Here is a 19,258-nt window from a genome sequence, read left to right as displayed (position 1 = left end):
ACGAGGTTTGGGTTGGTTATTCTCCTGGTTAGTTGGTTAGTAGAATGGTTCGTCCATCCAATTGGGTTATTGGTCAGTTGGTTCCTGGACTCAGCGTTTGGTTAGTTGGTCCATTTGGTGCTTGGTTGGTTAGCTTGTTTTTCCATGTAGCCGTCCATCTGTAAATATCAGTGAGATTTATGTATGGAAGTCAGTAATATAATCATACATTAGTCTGTCCATAATGAAATAAAATCATCCAACTCCTGATAAAATTTTTAAGTAGACTACATGTCGTTTCATTTAGCCAGTAATAGGGAGCCAACACCTAATGTTGGAATATTACAGTAAGTAGTCTGTAATTGGTTATTAAAGATTTAGTGATGTTGTATTGCTGTCTGCTTTGCATTAGTCTCTCTCGCTCCACGCTGGTCCATATTAGTTCCAGATCTACAACCGGGGTGTTACCACAATGTGCATGTCGACTGCCGCACTAGTGTGTTTCCATGAGTCTGTCTCTCGCCACCAGACAGAACCTCACCTTGGCGGTTGGCAGAGAACCGCCATCAGAAGAAAACTGCCGTTTAGTCATAATCAAACAACCCCGCTGCCTATTATATGTAAAGCATGACAAATATACTCTCCAGTTAATAGCAGTGATTCTTTGCCCCACTCTACTTCATTAGAACAGCAAGAGGTGCGTTTGTCTTGCTTTTGCCCGCCAAAGAGACTCCAAGTACAACAAACAGCTCTGACAAAAGGGCCGCTTGGAAAATAAAGACTAATGAGTAACTGCAAGTCAAACAGCGCAGCAACGCGCCGCTTGTTTGCCTTGTGGCGCTCGCACATGTCAACACGCTTTCATTAGACTACGAGGGGCCATTCGTCACTGCCACAACAAACAGTGTTGTGGCAATATTTGATATATTAATGCCATAAACACTGGGGAAACACCAAGACTTTTATTCTGGCAAGAGAGGGGGGAAATTGCATAGAACAGGAATGCTAACAGAGAGGCGCTAATTTCCAAAAAGCAGTCTTTGCCAATTTTAACATTTGGTTGCTCAAGAGAGAAAGCCCACCCAACAACTATGAAGCAAGGAACAAGCCAGTTTCATTCTTGAAATTAAAAAATGGGTATGACAAGAAATTAGTCTGATAAAAGGCAATCTCAGAGTCAGTCACACTGACAGAAAAGCAATGATTTACCCAACATATGCGATCCTATGTTAAAAGTCTTTTGGCCTTACCTCACCTGTTAAACTTAACATGTGCAAAAAAACATATGGACGTATGGAGCAGCCAAAATGTGCAGTTTGACGGCTCAATTTGTGATACTAAATCAGAATCAGAATCATCTACTGGCCAAGTATGTTAAAAGACGTAAGGAATTTGTCTGGAGTTGGAGCCGATCTGTGTGACTTTATTAAGACTTTTGTCGATGTATATGTTTTGACAAAAGGGTAAAACAAACAATTTATTTGAAAGCCGGTTTGCCCAACCCTCTATTAAGCATACGTCATTTGAACGCTACCTCTAAATTCTCCACCGGCTACTTTTAGGTGCTCTGCCTCGAAGGTTTGCAATTTTCCTCGCGGTCAATCAGTGATTGCGGCGCTCTGACGTCCGCCACCCATTTTCGGCTACACAAAGTCGACCACCGTGTCGTTTCATTAACGAGTGCTTGGTTTCAAGCAGCCTATTTCCATCTGCAAAGGACATCAAACATGGCCACAGTTGTACATTTACTCGTGTGCGAAGGGGCAACCGGCTCCAGAGACTCGCAAGGCGAACGGAAAATTTAGCCACGATTGATGTCGAAGCATGAACATAAGTTTATGTACATTAGGAGGACTTGGTAGTTAACAAAAATCATCGTCCAGACATTTTCATTATGCACCGTTTTGACTCACCACCTGTCCGCGACAATCTGCTGCAAAACTTTCAGCAGAGCTGAGTTCTAAACCAAATGTCCAGTTAAGAAAATCCTACTAATTAACAAAAAAAAAACATGCTCAAGGTACTAATCTCCCGTCATACAAAAACATCTGGCCTTTTTTTTCCACACGTTTGCATCATGTGAAATGTCGACACTGTAGCGGAATGATTTCACGGGATGTCACGCTAAGAAAAGCAAGCGATGATAAATCAGTCGCGGTGGCGGCGGCAGAAATGCGGCCGCCGCTGACAAACTGCCGAGATGTCAATCACTCGCCGGACAACCATTTCGACGCATTTAACACGGCCTCTTAAAATCGTCTCTGAAGGGATACGTTGGAATGCTTAGAGAACACAAAAAAAGAATGAAAGGACGCCTCATCTTCATTGGAGGTGGGGTGAGGGTCTCTCATCTCTGCGTGCACAAAGACATGTTTGTAGCCTGGTGTCCATCATTGCGGAACAGCACCTTAACACCGCAACTGATCCAACACCCCTTCCCCCAAACTAGAACTAGACGGAATTAAAATAAGCAGCGTCAAAGAGCCACAATCCTTGGTGGTCTTACAATTGTTCAAAATAAATGATATATTTCACCAAGGGTCCTAAATATGCTTAGATCTGCAACCTCCTTTCTCTTCGGTGACGCGTCGCCCAGGCGGCTCGCCAAAGGGGGCCTCGTGAAAGGGCTCCCTGAAAAGGAACCGCCAGTCCAGGCCCGGCAAGATTTAAGGGGGAATGAGTTGAGGGGGTCGGCACGGTCAGCCGGAGCATAAATGCCTGGCATTGTCTCTTGTGAGGAGATGCTCTCAGCGGGGAGTCCATATAAACCCCGACGGCAACACTAACACTTGCATCTCCAGGGGCTCCCTGGGGGGACACCCCAAGACCCTCTGCCCGAGAGAAACAGCTGAGGGGACCCCCTCACCCCATGTCTGCTTTTCTGCTCGTCTGCTAGGTTTATCATCCCGGGACATATGTATAGGGAGGTCACCCCTTGAAATGCCGACCCCCACCAAAACACCAAAACCCAAAATGACACAGAAAACTCTTTGTGGCAAACTGGCCAAAGCTTTTAATTCCTCCGATGGAAACAATCAACGTGCATGCCTTTACCGATACAAGTCTATATGGCTAAGGTTGAGAATGGGGGGCGACGTCTCACCAAGTCTTTTGTGGAGCCTTCCCGCCTGCCTCGTCTCCGAGCCGTGAGATGGGCAAACATGAAATCCGAGTGGAAAAGGCCCACAAAGGCTTGCGGGAGGATGACTAGAGAAGGAGCGCTGGGAGGGAAGGTGGGCGGTTTGTCCCTGCACCCCAGGCACTAGAAAGTAGCAAAACCCCACCGATTCATGTGAAAGGAGTCCTTATGAGGACCTGGCTGTTATTCCACAGCCGGATTAAGAGGCTGCCAGCTCCTGTATGGCCCTGTCCTCCTTTTTTATCTCTCACTCTCATTGGACCAACATTCTTGTGTCCATCTTGTGTCCTGACAAATTCTGACCATCCGTATTTAATACTCGACTGCAGTTCAGAGTTGGTACCTCTCAGTATCTGATCTCCAAGATTCATTTTTACACCAGGTTAGGGTTTCTTGCTAGGGTTTCAAATTAGGGTTCCAAGAAACAATTAGGGTCTCGCTGTACGTAGTTGGACGACAACATCAAAAGGAGTGACGTGATTATTCCAATGTCATGATGATACAAAATGGTGATGCTTCACAAAATCACAGACTAGTTTTCTTTGTCCCACTTCATCTCTGGAAGTCCCAACAAGAGCGTTCAAGTAGCATTGCGCCCTTTAGCCGCTTCTTCCTCATTTGAATCCACATGAAATCACAAAAGCATCGTTAATGAAAGTTCTCTTCTGTCATCTGTTTTGTCTCTCTGGCAAACTCAAAGCGACCAATCTCCTGGAAGCGAGAGGCGAGGCAAGAAGAATTCGGCTAAGCTCGGGACCCCGCGCGGATGTCAAGCCCCCCTTTGCTCCCCTCTGCCCTGTCGCTGGCTAACTTCTCATTCAGGAAGATTTACAGTAATCTGTCTGATCAAAGACAGCATTGCAATCCCATTCCGCTAATCCGCTTTGATGGCGACTCGCACGCATGTAATAACGCCAACATGGTCTTTTTTTTTTTTTATCCCGTTTGTCAGAATCCTTTACTGGATAACAGTCAAATATTAAACCATGTTAACCTTTGATTACCCCAATTAAGAACATAACGTAACGAGACGGTGTTGGGCTGTCACATTTGGGCTTCAGTACAGTTTAAGTTCAGTAACGAGGTTAGTGTTTCAAATTAGGCTTCCAAATTGAGTTTTCAAGTCAGCGTGGTATTCAATTTATGGTTTAAAGTAATGTTTAGAGTTGGAAATTGGGAGTTTCAGACTGAGTTAGAATTGTAACAGGTTTCTATTTAGGTTTGCATTTATTTCTTCATTTTGTGGAGTTTTTCCTCACATTTCATGTGTCCTGCCTTTTATTTTTTTGTGGATCACTTTCATTCATGATGATTGTCATCCATTTGTGGTTAAAGGGTAGCAGCTCCCTTGACGCTTATAAATAAGATGTATGCATTTTTTATTTTGGTATCAAATTTTCAAGCAGTTGCAAAAAATCTTCCAACACTCACATGCGTGTGTATAAATAATGTGCCCGTGTGGAGAGAAGCGTGTGTGTGTGTCGCTTCATCATGGAGGCAAACAGGTCGGAATCGTGTGGTGTATGCAACCCCTAGTGGTGACTGCGAGGGCTGCGCGGTATTAAGCAAAAGTGTCTGCCATATGAAATAGTTTAAGAACTGTACAAGACTGTCTATATCTAGCAAAATATAAAGACTATCTTTGTTTGTAATTCTGTGGACAATTTAGAACAGGGGTCTCTGTCAATATATGTGGGGGGGCAAATGGAGATAGTTTGTGTTTAATAAATCAGGACAACCTCAAGAAAAAAACATGGGATCCAATTGGGACACTTTCTACCAATCACATTTATTTCCAGATACAGTTGCCACCTAATGTGCATGATGTCACACCTGAAAATTTCACACACACTATATCCTGTCCAAGTCAAAAGGTCGCCGTCACAAATACGTTACATTGTGAGCTCAGGGTTTCGGAACGCCACCGGCACGATAACCTTACCCCACTAACACCCCTGCAGGGCCCGTCGTAATCGCCGTCCCTGCTCGTTATCCCGCCCGTGACGGCCTCGCAGATGCTCCTCAAGGAGCTTTTGTGGATTTAATTTGAGGAGGTGCGCGTCATTCGGGGTCGTCGAGACATCGGACACCGCCGGGCTTATCTCCAACACAACCCAGTTGATAACGGCCTTTGGCTGCATGGTTGAGACCGTGTGGAGATTTCCATTTTGAGGCATTCAAATGAACACTTTGTGAGCTACTAAGCTAGCAATGATTTAGAAGAGGAAGAGTCCATCTTTCCCCACTGTAGGGTGAACACCTCAGGAGTCCATCTAGTCTTCCATTTGATAAACTTCTCATCCTGTTCTGGCTAAAGGTGGCTAAAGGCAAATTAGTATGTATGTATGGAATCTTATTTTCTACCAGTACCAAGAAATGCGAGCCTGATGAGTTAGAGCATTCCGCATGCAACATCACCAACCAGCAATGGCGAACGCGCCTCATTTCAAAACGGGGAACCGGTTGTCTTCTCCTGACAGCGTCCGGCAAGCTGTGGCGGCGAGATAAGCGCGGCTGGCATTTTTCATGGCGACGGCGGCGTCCCCGACTTGGCCCATTATCATGAGAAAGAGGCGGGGAATTAGCCCGGAACGCTGATTCATGTTCAAAATTGGGATTAGCAATCCGGGCCAGTCAAATCCCTTCAAACGCAAGCGAACGAAACGACAAAAGATAACAAGCGGGCGGACGAGGCGATTTTTATTTATTGTCATAACACAATGATCGTCATTTTAAAATTGTTCTAAAGACACTCATCTCATGGTTTCAGATCTTTTTCTTGTATGTCACAGAAAACTGTGAAGCACTTGGATTTTTATCAAATAACCTCCACGTTTTGAAATGCATATTATTTTCAAAGACAAACTCAACTTGGCAACTTTTCCAACCACATGTTGTGACGAGTTTAACGACGTAAATGCACACCCCGAAATTGTTTTAATCCCGACGGATGAAAGCCGAGTAGCAAAAAAAAAAAAACCCCAGACGCCGTCGTATCGTCGAGAAGAGAATCGAGTGAAGTCGTGCGGCTCCTCATTAAGCTTGAAGAAGCTTAGCTGCTGTCTGCCACTCCCGCCAAATGAACACTTTCCCCACATAGGCCTCCACACAAACGCAATCCACGCACACTTACCTTATCATTGAGTGCCAGTGCTTATTACTCAGCGCCTGTCTGTGCTGATTAAAGGAGGGAACACACACCGGGATGTGAGTCACGAGAGAGGGAATGCTGGCGCTGCAAGTTATTCTCTTTATTCCATTTGCACCATCACCCTGCTTAGGCAATATACAGTCAAATAAAATGACTGGCTCCAAATTTAACTTTGATGAGTCAATAAAATCAAATCAAGCAGGATAGGTAAGGTTTAAAAAATTAGGGCCCTCTTGAAATCTATTATTATTATTATTGTCTCACCCGCCTCATGCTCAACTTCATCTGGAAAGGAGAGATCCTTTATTATTCATAAGACGACGCTAATTAATTACATGATTTAACCCGCTGTAATTAAGAAGTGGCGTTTGGGTTGGATTTCAATCTGTGACTGATTAATCCAACCGAGTTCAAGGGAAAATCTGGAGATGGAAGTATTTACGTGAATTGTGATCTCATTACAAATGACATATATCGTGCTGTTATAATTGAAGACATGGCATAGTGTTACACATTGATCATGGAGTTAGGACAAAAGACAACCTTTAGTCTTCTATACGTACTCTAAAATACTTAAACGAATACACGCTACTTTGTATATGTATACCACCTGGTTGCTCACTGAACTGAAGTTGTAAGTCAAATCCTGCGTAACGCTCCCCGGTCCTCATTTGCCCTCCGCCCGACACGATCCATCACTCGGTGCACAAAAGAACAAAGGGGGAGGGGCTGTACCGCCAAAGGCGAGCCCCTCTTCTGGGGCGGGGTGAGGTGTTACGGTGCAACTCCTCCATTCTCAGCTTTCCACAGAAGGGTTAATGACGGCGTGAATGAGTTGCTATTGTCGCGCAGGAGATAGGGCGTCCATTGTGGCAGCTGGACAATGAGCTGGTCCTTTCAAAAGTTTAGGGTTTTACCTCTTACGGCTCAAAAGGAACCGAGCGGCTTGTTTTTTAGCTTTGTTTTTTTTTTCTATGTGCAATGGGCTGTGCAAGGGCTTCAGGTTTGATTCAATGGCCACCTTTGATTGGCGGGAGGGATGGGAGGGGGAGGGGGGAGGCAGGGAGTGTGCGTCCGTGCATCAATCTTCAACCTCCAAAACTACCAAACAAGCCAGGCTGCTGTTCATAATGTACCTAAGTGCAGCTTTTGCATACTCATGCTAACTAATTAACCTTACAGACCAGAGTAGCTTTGCACAACCTTTTAATCCATTAACATTTATTTGCAATATATAATTTATTTATAATTTATTTAACCTTTAATTAGCCAAGGGGCAAAACTCTTTATTAAAAATGTTTTACAAGCGTCCTAGTTTGTAATGAATGAACCACTTAATATATCAAAATTATACTCGGTCTTAACTCTAATAAGGACTAGAAAAAAAGCAGATTTGCCTCATGCCATTTTTGTCAATTGGTCTCAAAATGTGTCAAATATTCATCACAGCTTCAGCCCTTACGGTAGGATAAAAACAAATCCCCCCAAAACGCAGCTATGTGTGGCCTCATTGGATTTTTACGACTTGTCCCCCGCTTTCCTGCTGACACGGCGTCTACAATCCTGCCATTTAATTTAAAAAAGTGCAAATTGTCCCTGCCGTTTTATGGCCCTGCTGAGTTTGGGTGCTTTTTTTTTTTTAATGAGTAAAAAGTAACACTTAATTCTAAATTAATTAAAGTGATTTACACTGTTTTCAATTCAAGAGAAATAGAATATCCGTCGTGTCAGTTTCACCCTGAAATATTCCAAATAAAATATTTTACTTTTGGCCTGGTCATCCACTTTCAGCAGCACTTGAGCCTCTTCCAAAGACAATGGGATTATTTCGAAGCTTCCAGTGTCACCAGCAGGTCGCCTTTAATACGCAAGCAGCTTTGTGGGTTCCATTCTGGCGGCGTTACACGCTCTAATTGTGGCTCAAGCTTTCGACTTTACAGTGAAAGTTTACTATCAATGGAGAGTTGCCCCCCGCCCCCCTTTCCGCCGCCCCCTTGTGCAGCAAAGACAATGTGTTTTTACAGCACCTCATTAATGACAGCATGATGGCACTTTGAAAGGAGAACGGTTCCTGCTGGAAAGTTGCTTCATTCGGAGGCAATTGCTGGGGATTAAGGCACTTGTGGCCTTTGTAGACCTACACCTCCTTCTTCTTTTTTTCCTTCTTCTTACTAGCATTAGCATCCAAATGTCCCGAGTGATTTAAAGAGCTTGACGGGAGAAATAAAGTCCAATTTGCATTTGACTTGCTCTTAAATGCAGCGGGCAGGCAGCACCAAGCTTGAAAGGACACATCTGTTTTCGTCTTTAAACGTTAAGTGAGAGCAAACGTGTTGGCTGTTAAAGTTGTCCATCTATAAACATACATTATTAAGTAACTTCATATCGATTGTTTGTGCCAAAATTGCCGGTCATTGTTGCAAAACTGTCCATTTAGGAGCAGTAAATCACGGTTTACGTTTTCAGAGGTTTTGTACAATCTTTTTTGTAAAATGTGCCCTTTGGACCGATTAAATATGCTCCAAATGCATTGAATACTGCTTTGATTTGGTGTAGGTTTTTGTTTTGTTTTTTCTCTGTCCGTAAAATATTTGTTGTCATACGCACAGAAGATAAATTTGTCTGGATTGTGGCCACACAGTTATGGTTTATTCGGTGACCAGGTTTTGCGGTTCAGAGTATGGAGACCTTCCCATTGTGTCTTGTCATGGGGGTCATGACAAGTGGAAACGAAGCCCAGTTGGTATCTTCTGCCAGATGATGACGGAACAGAACGGGAACTGCTGGTGCACCGCTCCACCTGCCGCCCCCATAGCTCAGCCCCGGGGGTGCCCAGGAGCACCCGCTGGGCGGCGTCACGGCAACCAAAAGTACTCCCCCGCCGACTTGGGCCAAGCTGTTACATGTCAGCACATCTTGGCGGCACCATTAGCATATAAAGAGAAGAACGCGAGCAGCATCTGAGACCGTAGCGCACCCCTGAGATCCTCCAAAATGACTCCCAGGCACCTTGCAGTAGTCTCTGGACAGCAATGCGGTCATCAAGGTCTCCTCCTCCGCCTGGCAGCTGTACACAGTTCTGGCAAGCTTATATCACTGGAGGTTCAAAGGTCACACAGTGGGTTGTCAGTGGATCAATTCTGATAACAGTTCCGTTAATGAAAGCAGACATCATTAAAAGCTAGTTTCCAAGAACCTTATTGATGTCTGCCAATTGTTGGGTGGTACTTTGAGGTACTAGTTGTAGTGCCTGGTCAGCTGCATTTGTCATTGCCGAAACTACAAATAACAAAAATAACCACGTCAGCGTTTCTTGGTTGCTGCGCTTTGGTAATACCACTATCTCTCCTTTTGCCTGTCCGACGTTGACCAATTACGCCTTTATTGACCGCCTGATGGCATCTTTTGTCTCGCTTTGGGCTTCTAATGATTTTTTAAATTAGAAGAAGATAGAACAATGCAGCCACGCTTACTTGCAAATGAGGTACAGATACGACGTCCGGCTGCGTCCACGTTGATTGCGCCCTAGGCTAACGACGCTAATCTGTTATTGACCGGAACTTGTTTGAGTCTCAGTGCCCGTTTATCCTGCCGAACCTTGATTAGCCGCGCCTGTTTTTGGACGCTGCAGTCTTAATTTACTAGAACGCAAACTGTGCAAATTTAGACCGTTTCAAGTCTGATATGTTTTGGCCCATTTATGGTGTGTGTAATTCAGTATTTAATCATTTGGAGAACTCCTAAAATGGACCAATTGTTGCATTGGACAAAAGTAATTCAGGTAAATCACAACAACAAAAAACTGTATTAAAACTGTTTTAATAGTTTTAGTGATGTAATTACAGTCATCTAATTATTTAAGATCAAAGACAGAGCGATAATAATTGAAACTGATGGTGGAAATGTTTTCTTTCAGATATGTTTGACTCAAACATGCTGTGGGAGCCCTTCAATTGTTAGCGTCGTCTTTGTGTCGCAGACGATTTACTCGAACCGCAAGTGTTGGAATGCAAAAGTAACACTTGTAAAATCACAGCTCAAGAAGAGGAAGTTTCCAGATGTTTTAGCACTTGTCAGGTCCACTTTTCCACCACCCCAGGTGGTGTCCAGATGCGGGGTTAAGCCATCTCGACTCGGGGTGACTTACGACGCATCGTAAAAAAAAAAAAAAACGAACGAAGAAAAACACCTCGCAGAAGGAGTCCAATAAGATGGACTTCCTGTCAGCGTCGCACTAATGTTGTGGCAGCTCATTGCGGAGGGAGTTGACACATTAGCCCGACGGGAGGTGGGGGTCAGAGTACGGGGTGTCGCCACGCGTTCTGTTCTGGATCAGCGAGAGCGCGAAGTGGCAGCTCGGGGTCACTCAAGGCCTTTGACTTATTGCCAGCTGCCAAGAGCAGGAAAACAGCGGCAAATTTCCTCCTCCAAATGTTCAATACATTGTAACTTTGTGGCACCACCAGGTTGGATTTTTCAACAAGATCCAGCAGATGGCACTGTGGCGAAAAAGCAATTTTAAGTTTGATACAGCAGCATGTTTTTCCCAAATGTAACAGAGGCTTCCAATGGCGTCCACTCTGACACGCCTAATAGAAGTAACGTCTCTCTAATGGACTGGGGGGCCGACTATATTAGGTTGCCTGTAGAGCCCCCCCCACTGCCTCCCACCTCCCTTTCTTTAAACACCAGCCATAAAAGTCCCTGAACCGTAGAGGAATATGTTGACCACATGGCCTTTCAATGTGTGCGTGTGATTTACTGCAGTGAGTGCAACAGTGTTTTTAAGGCGGCAAGCTAAGTGGCTAACGGCTTCCCTGAAGGACTGCCATCAAGATGACATACAATGCACTTTTTCTTTCTTTTAATTAAAACAGTAAACGCTCATCAAGGCAGTTAAGCATGCTGTGCGCTTTGAAGCAAGCAGTTTTCGTTTGATTCCTCGCGTGAAATCGTGCAGTGCTGCTAAATAAATGAGAGACGGAGCTCACTGAAAAACAATTAAAGTATCTGATGAACGGACTTGACTAAGCCATGAATTAACTGGAAAACTAACTTATGAGAAGATACAAATTAGTGCTGTAGGACCAGATTGTAGAGTAGACTCTTTAACCAAGTCACGCTGATATACTTTGAACTTCGAGAAATACTGCTTCATCATCGTCTAATCGTAAATGCCATTTCTTTTTTTTCCACATCGTCTCAAGCCAAAAGATCTTTGATGCGCTCATGTTGATGGATGATGGCGTGGGGCTCGACCTTGGAAGGCCCGTCGGCATGGACGTCATGAGAAGTGTCAGCTGTGCGCGGTAAATGAGTTTGTCATTAGGGAGGGAAGTTTGGCCTTCTCTGACGTGTGAACGGTGCGCTAATGCTAACGTGCTAAAGGCAGAAATGAGCTCGCATTACACAAATGAGCCGCGCCTGGAGGCTCTTAGAGCGCCGGCGATGGCAAGCAGATGGCGGTGAGACCCCCGACCCTTTAATATCGTGTGCCATTTGCATTTCATGAGCCTTAATTGAGTCTGCTGACCGCACCCCCTACCTCTCAAAGACCCCCACGCACAGGCGGAGCTAATTTTGCATCACGGTGTACCCCCCTACCAAGGATTGATAGATGATGGTGCACCTTCTGGTTGGAGAATGCTAGTTGAATATTTGACAAAAAATCCAGAAATTGCGTAAAAGTAGACACATTTGCACCATTGTAATATTTTATATTTCTTTACATTTCTTTACAACTTGCTCATAACAAAATATTGTAATAAATAATAATAATCTGTAAATTTTAAAGATGGTTTTTAAAAAAAAATTGAAAAGTATATCAATCCTTCATCCCAGCTATTTTACTTGGATTCTCACGTTGTTTCTAATTACCAAATCCCCTTTTCTGGCCTTTAATCACTATCATTATTAATGACCAGCCATGACCATGACACTGGTGCCAAATGACACATGAGTAACTAATGGCGGCTAAGGCGGACCAGTCGCACATCCAGACCAGACTAATCAATCATATGTCGAGTTAATGTTTCGGAGACAATGGAGTGAGCCAAAAAATGCTTGCATGACCCAGGGGAGACTCCTCATCCTTCCAAGTCATGAGAATTGAGCTGCAATGCCGGTATTTCTCCACACGAGGGCAGTGCGCTCTAGGCATATCGTGTTGTGCGCGTCTTGTTGCACTAAGCAACTATAACCACCAGATAGCAATGTTGCAGAGCGTTTGAATTTTTTTCCCCAGCGATGGCCTTGCCATTACAACAGAAAACAACATGTTGATTGAAAAGCATCATAAAAACTTTTAATTGCACGGTCTATAACTAAATATCTTCACAGAAAAAGATATGTTGCAATTTTTGGTGTGAAAAATGTCATTAAATCATCAACATCAAAGTTAAAACATTCTATTCATGTCAGATATTTGGACGCTGCTTGAAAAACTATTATAACTATTGTAAAAATATTCTGTATCTATTCTAAAAATGAAACCAAAGGGCTGGTTGGTAGTCAGAGAGGTCCTCTTTATTGGTTACGCTATAAGTCACGGTTAGCTTTGGTAACACGGCGAACGCTACACACGCGTGTAAACATGAAAAAATACACTACACACAAAGCACAGGCGGCAAAATGGCCGGGCAGTCGTCATCAGAGCGCAACGTCTCTTCTAACTGCAAGCCACACTGGACATTATACAATAGATGTATATATGCAAGATGGCTGCCGCCTAGTGCTTGATAGTGCTGGCAGCTTTGTTTTACAGTATATGATCAGCTCACAGATTAATACAATGCAAATGGTTCGAAATTAGCTTTTATTTTCACGTTTGCAGCCCTGGTAGTGTTTGCGTGCGTGTGTGTATGTGTGTGTGGTGTATTATGTGTGTGACATCTGTTTATCCCCACATGCATCAAGTAATTAGTGCGACTTCAGTCCCTTTTCTTGGCAGAATACATCAACGCTAGCTAGCTAATCATGAGTTTTCCTTTTCAATGGAGTTAAGGCGTGTGCATGATTTTCTTACGCACAACTTTAATACGCAAAGTTGCTGTGCGGTGGAGTTCAAGTATGCGTGCAGCCGCATCTTTGCCAACTTGGCCTTGTTTGCATCTAGTTTGCATATGTGGTTAACAATCATAAATACAAAGTGGTATAGCCGCTATGGAAAAAGAACAAAAACAAAACAGTCAAATAATGAGAAAAAAGCTGCGAAGCAAAAGCCGCAGAGTATATCATGTTATTGTATTGTACTATTCTAGCTAATACTGATAGTCCAAATGACTGCATGGATTGAAATCCGACGTCCACCGAGCGACCCACGAATGGCGTGATGGAAGAGGAATGATAAATATTTATAATAGAGTAATAGCACCATATTTTGTTTTTGTCAAAGAAATATAAAAAGCTCACACATAGAAAAAAAAAAAGGACCAGATCTATCGCTTATTGTTGTATCCTGGCTTGCTTACCACTCTTTTTAAACTAAACACACACACACACGCACACAAAACAACTTGCTAATCCTTCTAGTTTGTTTTAAACATGCACTTTGGTTAATGTACTCATCTGTTAATCCTTTGGCAAATGAACAAACAAAAAAACAAACAAACGCGGAGGCACTTAAACAAGCTAAACAAGCTAACGTGACAGAGCAACACAAAAACTATGTACATGTATGTAAAAGTGTTACATTATAAATAGGTTTTAAACCATAGATACTATATACATCTTGAAACGGAGACACGGTCGGTTTGCTCGGGGGCGTCGGCATGTGGCGGCGATGCTGGGGTTGGGGGGTTGGAGATGACGTCAGCGCGGTGATGGGGATGCCGCCGCTCATTCTCGCTTCCTCAAGATAACATAGATGAGGCCGCTAATCAGCGCCAAGGGGAAGGCCACCCATGCCAGGATGTAAGAGTAACCAAAGTCGTCCGTCTCAGGCACCCACTCCGGACTCATCACCGTGTAGATGATAGCGCCGCTCATCACAAACAAACCTAAAGAAAGTCGGGAGAACGTTTAAAAAAAAAATTCTTTGCTCAATGTGTTGGCATCTAATATCCAGCAAAAGTTGTTTCGTTAAATAGGGTTGTCTCGCCTTTGTGAGATGTCCTCATTTTGTAGAAGCAAAGAATAACCAGCTTAGATGTTCTTTGTATTTGATTACTGCTCGTGTACAGTTAGTGTACTCACTAGCAAGGATCTGGAAGGTTCCGGTGATAAAGAAGCGTCCACCCTTCTGCAGAGTAAAGAGCTGGCAGAAGAAAAGGAAGAGCGCCAGGCAGCTGAAGATGATGGACAGGATCATGAGGGCCTGGACCGCCTGGATCCACTCTGGACATAAAAAAAGCAAGGGGAGACATAATCAATAACAGGCCGGTCACCGGAGACAGCAGCGGAATAAACCTCCGTCATTAAAGCCTGTAACGAGCGCAGCGAGCAACCAATGTTGCAAAGGCTGTCGGGAGCATGTTTACTTCAGGGAGCTTGTAATGGATCCATAATGATGCTACTAGCCTGGGTATCTTGTTCTTGAACCCCACCCCCAGCCTCTCCCCTCCATCCATCCCTTGCATCAGGACCGGCGACTAATCATCGATCCAGACACAGCAAGACCTCCAAGTCCGAAAGAGTGGAGTCCATTAACCCATTAACCGCCTAGCATGCTGGGAATGTAGCCCAGATAGGCCACAACACGAGGTACAGTACACATTCTATCCAGATCTAATACCCAATTCTTCAAAATCATGTGAGGCATTATTGGTTGTGCTTAATATATTAATTTGTACCTGTCAATAAATTTAAAACATTATGTTGACATGCTGTAGCGATTGTTGTCGTGTCCTGTAAATGTGCTTTGATTCTCGATGCATACGCTGGAAATTGAAATCAAATTAGGCTACACAATGCCAATGTTGTGCTTTTACTTTCAAAACAAAGCATGCAGTGTTGATCTGTATGTGGACCGCTTCCTGTCAAACAAGATGGATAAGATAAGCGAGGAAACCCAACACCCTCATTAGCGGCGCATCAGCCATCTCGCCAAAACGCGGCCACCACCCCATGGCGGGATTTAGTTTTTGCGACTGTTACATAATCCCGCAGGCTGATAAATTGATAGGTCGGCGGAATGTTCCATCCGTTGGCCTTTAAATACGGATGCTACACCGGCGAGCCTTTTTCCTTCCTCGACTGTCAACACGGGACGTTTCCCCCCCTCCTGGTGTCATGAAAACACACAAATCAATCATGTTGCTGAGCATCACTTTGATGCCAAACAGGAAAATAACAGTTGATAAGCAATGGTCTTGGAGGTACTTGGTGTTTCATTCCTGTTTTTCGCCACTAGGTAGCTATGTGTTTGTGTTACTAAGGACGCATAAAATAATAAAAACTTTACTCGCGTCTCATACTTTGTGTCTTGACTAGGTAGATAAAATAGCAATCTTTAAAATTTTACTAAAGTTGCCTTGTCAAATTACAGACTAAACCCTAAGGGTGCATATCAACATTACTAACATCAGATATTTTCACAAAAAATCCAGGCGTTACCAATGCTAACATTTGTCTCTGTGACCTTTACCCTCCAGACTAAATTCCATGAAATCATTTTTCTTGGATGAACGAGTGGATTGTTTAAATTAGCATTAATGTGTGACCGCCGCCCCCTCACTGCTTGCCCCTTCAACATGCTTTTCTCTGTGGCGACCAAAATTGTAAAAATCGGCTCAATTTGAGTTTGGAGTGTAAAAAAAAAAGGGGAACAAAAACTAAGTTGATTACTCAGCAGACAATCCCGCCTGGTGACGCCCTGCACTACTGAAGCCCCCTGCCCTGGCTAGCCCTCTATCTTCCTATCATCTGCCTACACACGCACGCACACACACACACACGCACACACTGCTTGCTTAAATAAACAGTGCGTCATGAGGCCTCGTGAAAGCAAGTCAAACAAACTACCTGACAAAACACATGGCCGGCTCTGGGCCGGCCAAGCTCGACCCATTCTGGGCCTCTGACATCATTGGCATTGAAACCCTACAAAAAAACAAACATGTGCTGCACGTTCTAAAGTTGGCACAAAATAACCTCCACTCAAATATTGTCACACATAGATACACATATGCTATATAAATCTCAAAGAGTGCAGCTGCTGCCGCCCTAAATCGTCTTGCTGGACGCTGCAAGCTAAGATGGGACACTGTGCTCTGGCACTGGGCGTGACCCTCCATCAGCATATGTGCAGCACATACACACACACACACACACACGCACACAGACAGGCATGCTTTAAATACTCCTCCGCAACCCCACCCACACGCACACGCATCCCAAATGGTTGGTCACTATACTGTTTCTGCACACGGGACCTCAATATGGACATCACGCCACTGACTATTTATACAAGCAGCGGCCTTTCCAAAGGCCACCGGCACATTCCCTCCCTTAGATGGCGCCAGAGGGGCAACCCCGACACGCCCTCACAATCGGCAAGTCATCCTGCACTGCATTGGTGTACTCGACAGCAGAATAGAATTAATGTTGCCATGGTGGCTCTGCAATGTCGTCCATAGCACAGACACTGCCGTACGACTGATAGTCATGGTATGAAAAATCCAAATAATGCCACTGTAGGTTTTGGAGGCGTCCTCCATATTGTCACAAATAATAATCCCAAATATCAAAACAAGTCATTCACTGCTTTACTATTGGTAATGATACTGATCAGCTCTATAGTGACACTAATGTCACTGCAGGACATCAAGAAGTCATCTCAAGCAATGCCACTCCTTTATTACTTCTGATCATCGTATGTATCATGTTGCGAAAGTCTTCCATAGTACTGTCATATTTTATGCTTTTAATAATGCCATTGTTGATTTTGTCATAACATTCGTGGAAATATTTTATTATAGTAATAATGGCAGTACTAATAATAGTAATAATAATAATAATAAATCATTAACCGTCATTTTGGGTCTCCCATTGCATTCCCACTGCTTTACCAATCCTTAATAATAATGTCAATAATCATGATGACATCTCAGTAACTAAACTTATAATGACTGTACTCCTACTGCTCTCACAATTCATCAGCGATAATGACGATCATATTAATAATCATTTACCGCTAATTGTCAATACTCATAATGCCAATAATTATTAATAATGCAAGCAAACATATCAATGACATTTGGACGCCACCATTGCACTGGGCCTGCTTTACTATCACGATCGACTGCAATTCATGATTCTTAATAATAATAATAATCGTGGATTCTGACCTCCAGTGGAGGCGCCGCTGCAACGGTAAGCTCCATTGATGATGGAGCAGTTGTTCCACAGGTCCGAGGTGCCGAAGTCACTGGAGGTCCACACCTGTGGAGCCCCAAAATCAATCAATCAACCAATCAATCAGTCAAACTCATGTGACACAGCATTTATTGTTTACATTAAGACCCTCCACCATCATGACCACCCATTAACCACACCCACCCTCCACTCTGCTCCCATCGGGCAAAAGCGGGACTTACGCTGACTATGGTGGAGATGAAGAGGAGCACCAGAGCGGCGATGTGCAGGAGGACGATGCCCAGAAGAAGCAGCAGCATCTTTGCAAGAGAAGAGTCTGGATCAGGAGGAGGAGGAAGAGGAATTAGAGTGTACGTGTGTGCGTGCATTCATGTGAGCGCACACAAGCGGAACATGGGTGTGTCACTGCAGCACGCTCAGGACAAGCGCTCCCACTTTTTACGCACCGAAAGCAATGACGCCGCATCAAGTGTCACCTTTACCGAGCCGAAACGTCCCATGCAACCATTTTTATGATCTTAATCATGTCAGCCATAATCAGATTCAAAGCACAAAGTCCACTTCCATTGCACTTTAAAAAAAAATAGAGCAAGTTGTACTTACTTGGAGACGCGAGCGTGTATTCACAGCACGGTGAAAAAAAGCGGTAATAAGGTTTTGTCCAAACAGGCGGCTGAGGAGAAGGACCGAGTGTTGTCCACAAGCGGCTGTGAGTGACGGCGCGCTGGGAGCCGGCCGCCTCTTATAAAGTGTCTCATTATGGAAGAGACAAGACCCGCCCAGGCGGCCCGGCCCCCCTCCGCATTTAGACGCACGGTGCGTAATGGCGCGCCGTTTCCCTGGTTACCAGCCCTGTGTGTATGTGTGTGTAATCACTGTTTTGCTTTCGTAGTAGTCGTAGTAGACATACGCTTACCAAAATACTCTGAACCTAAAATAAAAGAAATAATCTGAATTGATTGTAGTTGGAATAATAATGACTCTATTGTTGTTGTCACCTGTCAAAAAAAAAAAAAAATTACAATAAAAGGACAAGGCTTTAGTAAAATCGCTTTTGTCACATTTATTAGAACTGTCAGCAACGGAAGGTTTGACTGATTTTCTGCGCACAGACTTTTACTTCTTGGGTTTCAGGAGATCAGGAAAAGCCACCTCTGGTGAGCAGAAAAAGTCCATGGCTCTTGAGACACAATATGGATGAAATCTTTTTGAGATTGAGGGGCCACAAGCAGCTGATGATTCTGAACTGATGTGTAATTGACATTTCTGCTTGATAGGTAAGTTGATCACCTTTTTCCATTCTCAAATGGATGTACATTAAGAAAAATATATCCTTAAAACTTATTTATGATAAATTATTTATAATAATTCATGCTGCCAATGTAGTAGCAGCCCTGGCTAGCTTGTTGACGGTGCACTGTACCTACAACGCGCATCAAATCTATATTTAATTGACTCCCACTCAAATGCATGGGGGGAATAAAGAAAGAAACCCTAAAACTATTTATATTAATGAATATTGAAATAAAATGTGAATATACGAATCCACAAGTGTCGAACCAACAAGTATGTCGAGGTCGACTGTTTAGCACTATGACGTCTTGATGATGGCGGCCAGCCAGGGGGCTCCATCCAGTAGACATTGCCTGTGGTTTCCAGGGCAATGGGAAAAATAA

At 43.9% G+C, this 19,258-nt stretch overlaps 1 protein-coding gene and 1 long non-coding RNA gene across 2 annotated transcripts in view; one reads left to right on the top strand and one right to left on the bottom strand.

Moving 5' to 3' along the window:
- Positions 1-19,258, top strand: part of LOC133142992 (uncharacterized) — a 43,787-nt gene that overhangs the window by 21,165 nt on the left and 3,364 nt on the right. Inside the window, exon 5 of the long non-coding RNA XR_009710335.1 lies at positions 18,717-18,859. This is a non-coding gene — a long non-coding RNA (uncharacterized LOC133142992). The remainder of the gene's footprint in view (positions 1-18,716; positions 18,860-19,258) is intronic.
- Positions 12,773-18,345, bottom strand: pmp22b (peripheral myelin protein 22b). Its single transcript, XM_061264700.1, has 5 exons — positions 18,186-18,345; positions 17,804-17,898; positions 17,555-17,648; positions 14,463-14,603; positions 12,773-14,266 (listed from the first exon to the last, which is right to left on the bottom strand). Exons 2-5 carry the CDS (start codon positions 17,879-17,881, stop codon positions 14,106-14,108), a joined length of 474 nt encoding a protein of 157 aa, XP_061120684.1. The 5' UTR covers positions 17,882-17,898; positions 18,186-18,345; the 3' UTR covers positions 12,773-14,105.

Source organism: Syngnathus typhle, linkage group LG18, assembly GCF_033458585.1.
Source record: "Syngnathus typhle isolate RoL2023-S1 ecotype Sweden linkage group LG18, RoL_Styp_1.0, whole genome shotgun sequence".
Taxonomy (NCBI): Eukaryota; Metazoa; Chordata; class Actinopteri; order Syngnathiformes; family Syngnathidae; genus Syngnathus; species Syngnathus typhle.
The sequence above is the reverse complement of the archived record's forward strand: the minus strand, read 5'-3'. Positions and strand labels throughout refer to the sequence as shown.

Coding starts and splice junctions, on each gene's coding strand:
- pmp22b (XM_061264700.1), bottom strand. CDS start 17,881: ATGCTGCTGCTTCTTCTGGGCATCGTCCTCCTGCACATCGCCGCTCTG. Junction 14,604..17,554: donor CAGCGGCGCCTCCACTGGAG/GTCAGAATCCAC, acceptor TTTTATGTCCAG/AGTGGATCCAGGCGGTCCAG. Junction 14,267..14,462: donor AACCTTCCAGATCCTTGCTA/GTGAGTACACTA, acceptor GACTTTCTTTAG/GTTTGTTTGTGATGAGCGGC.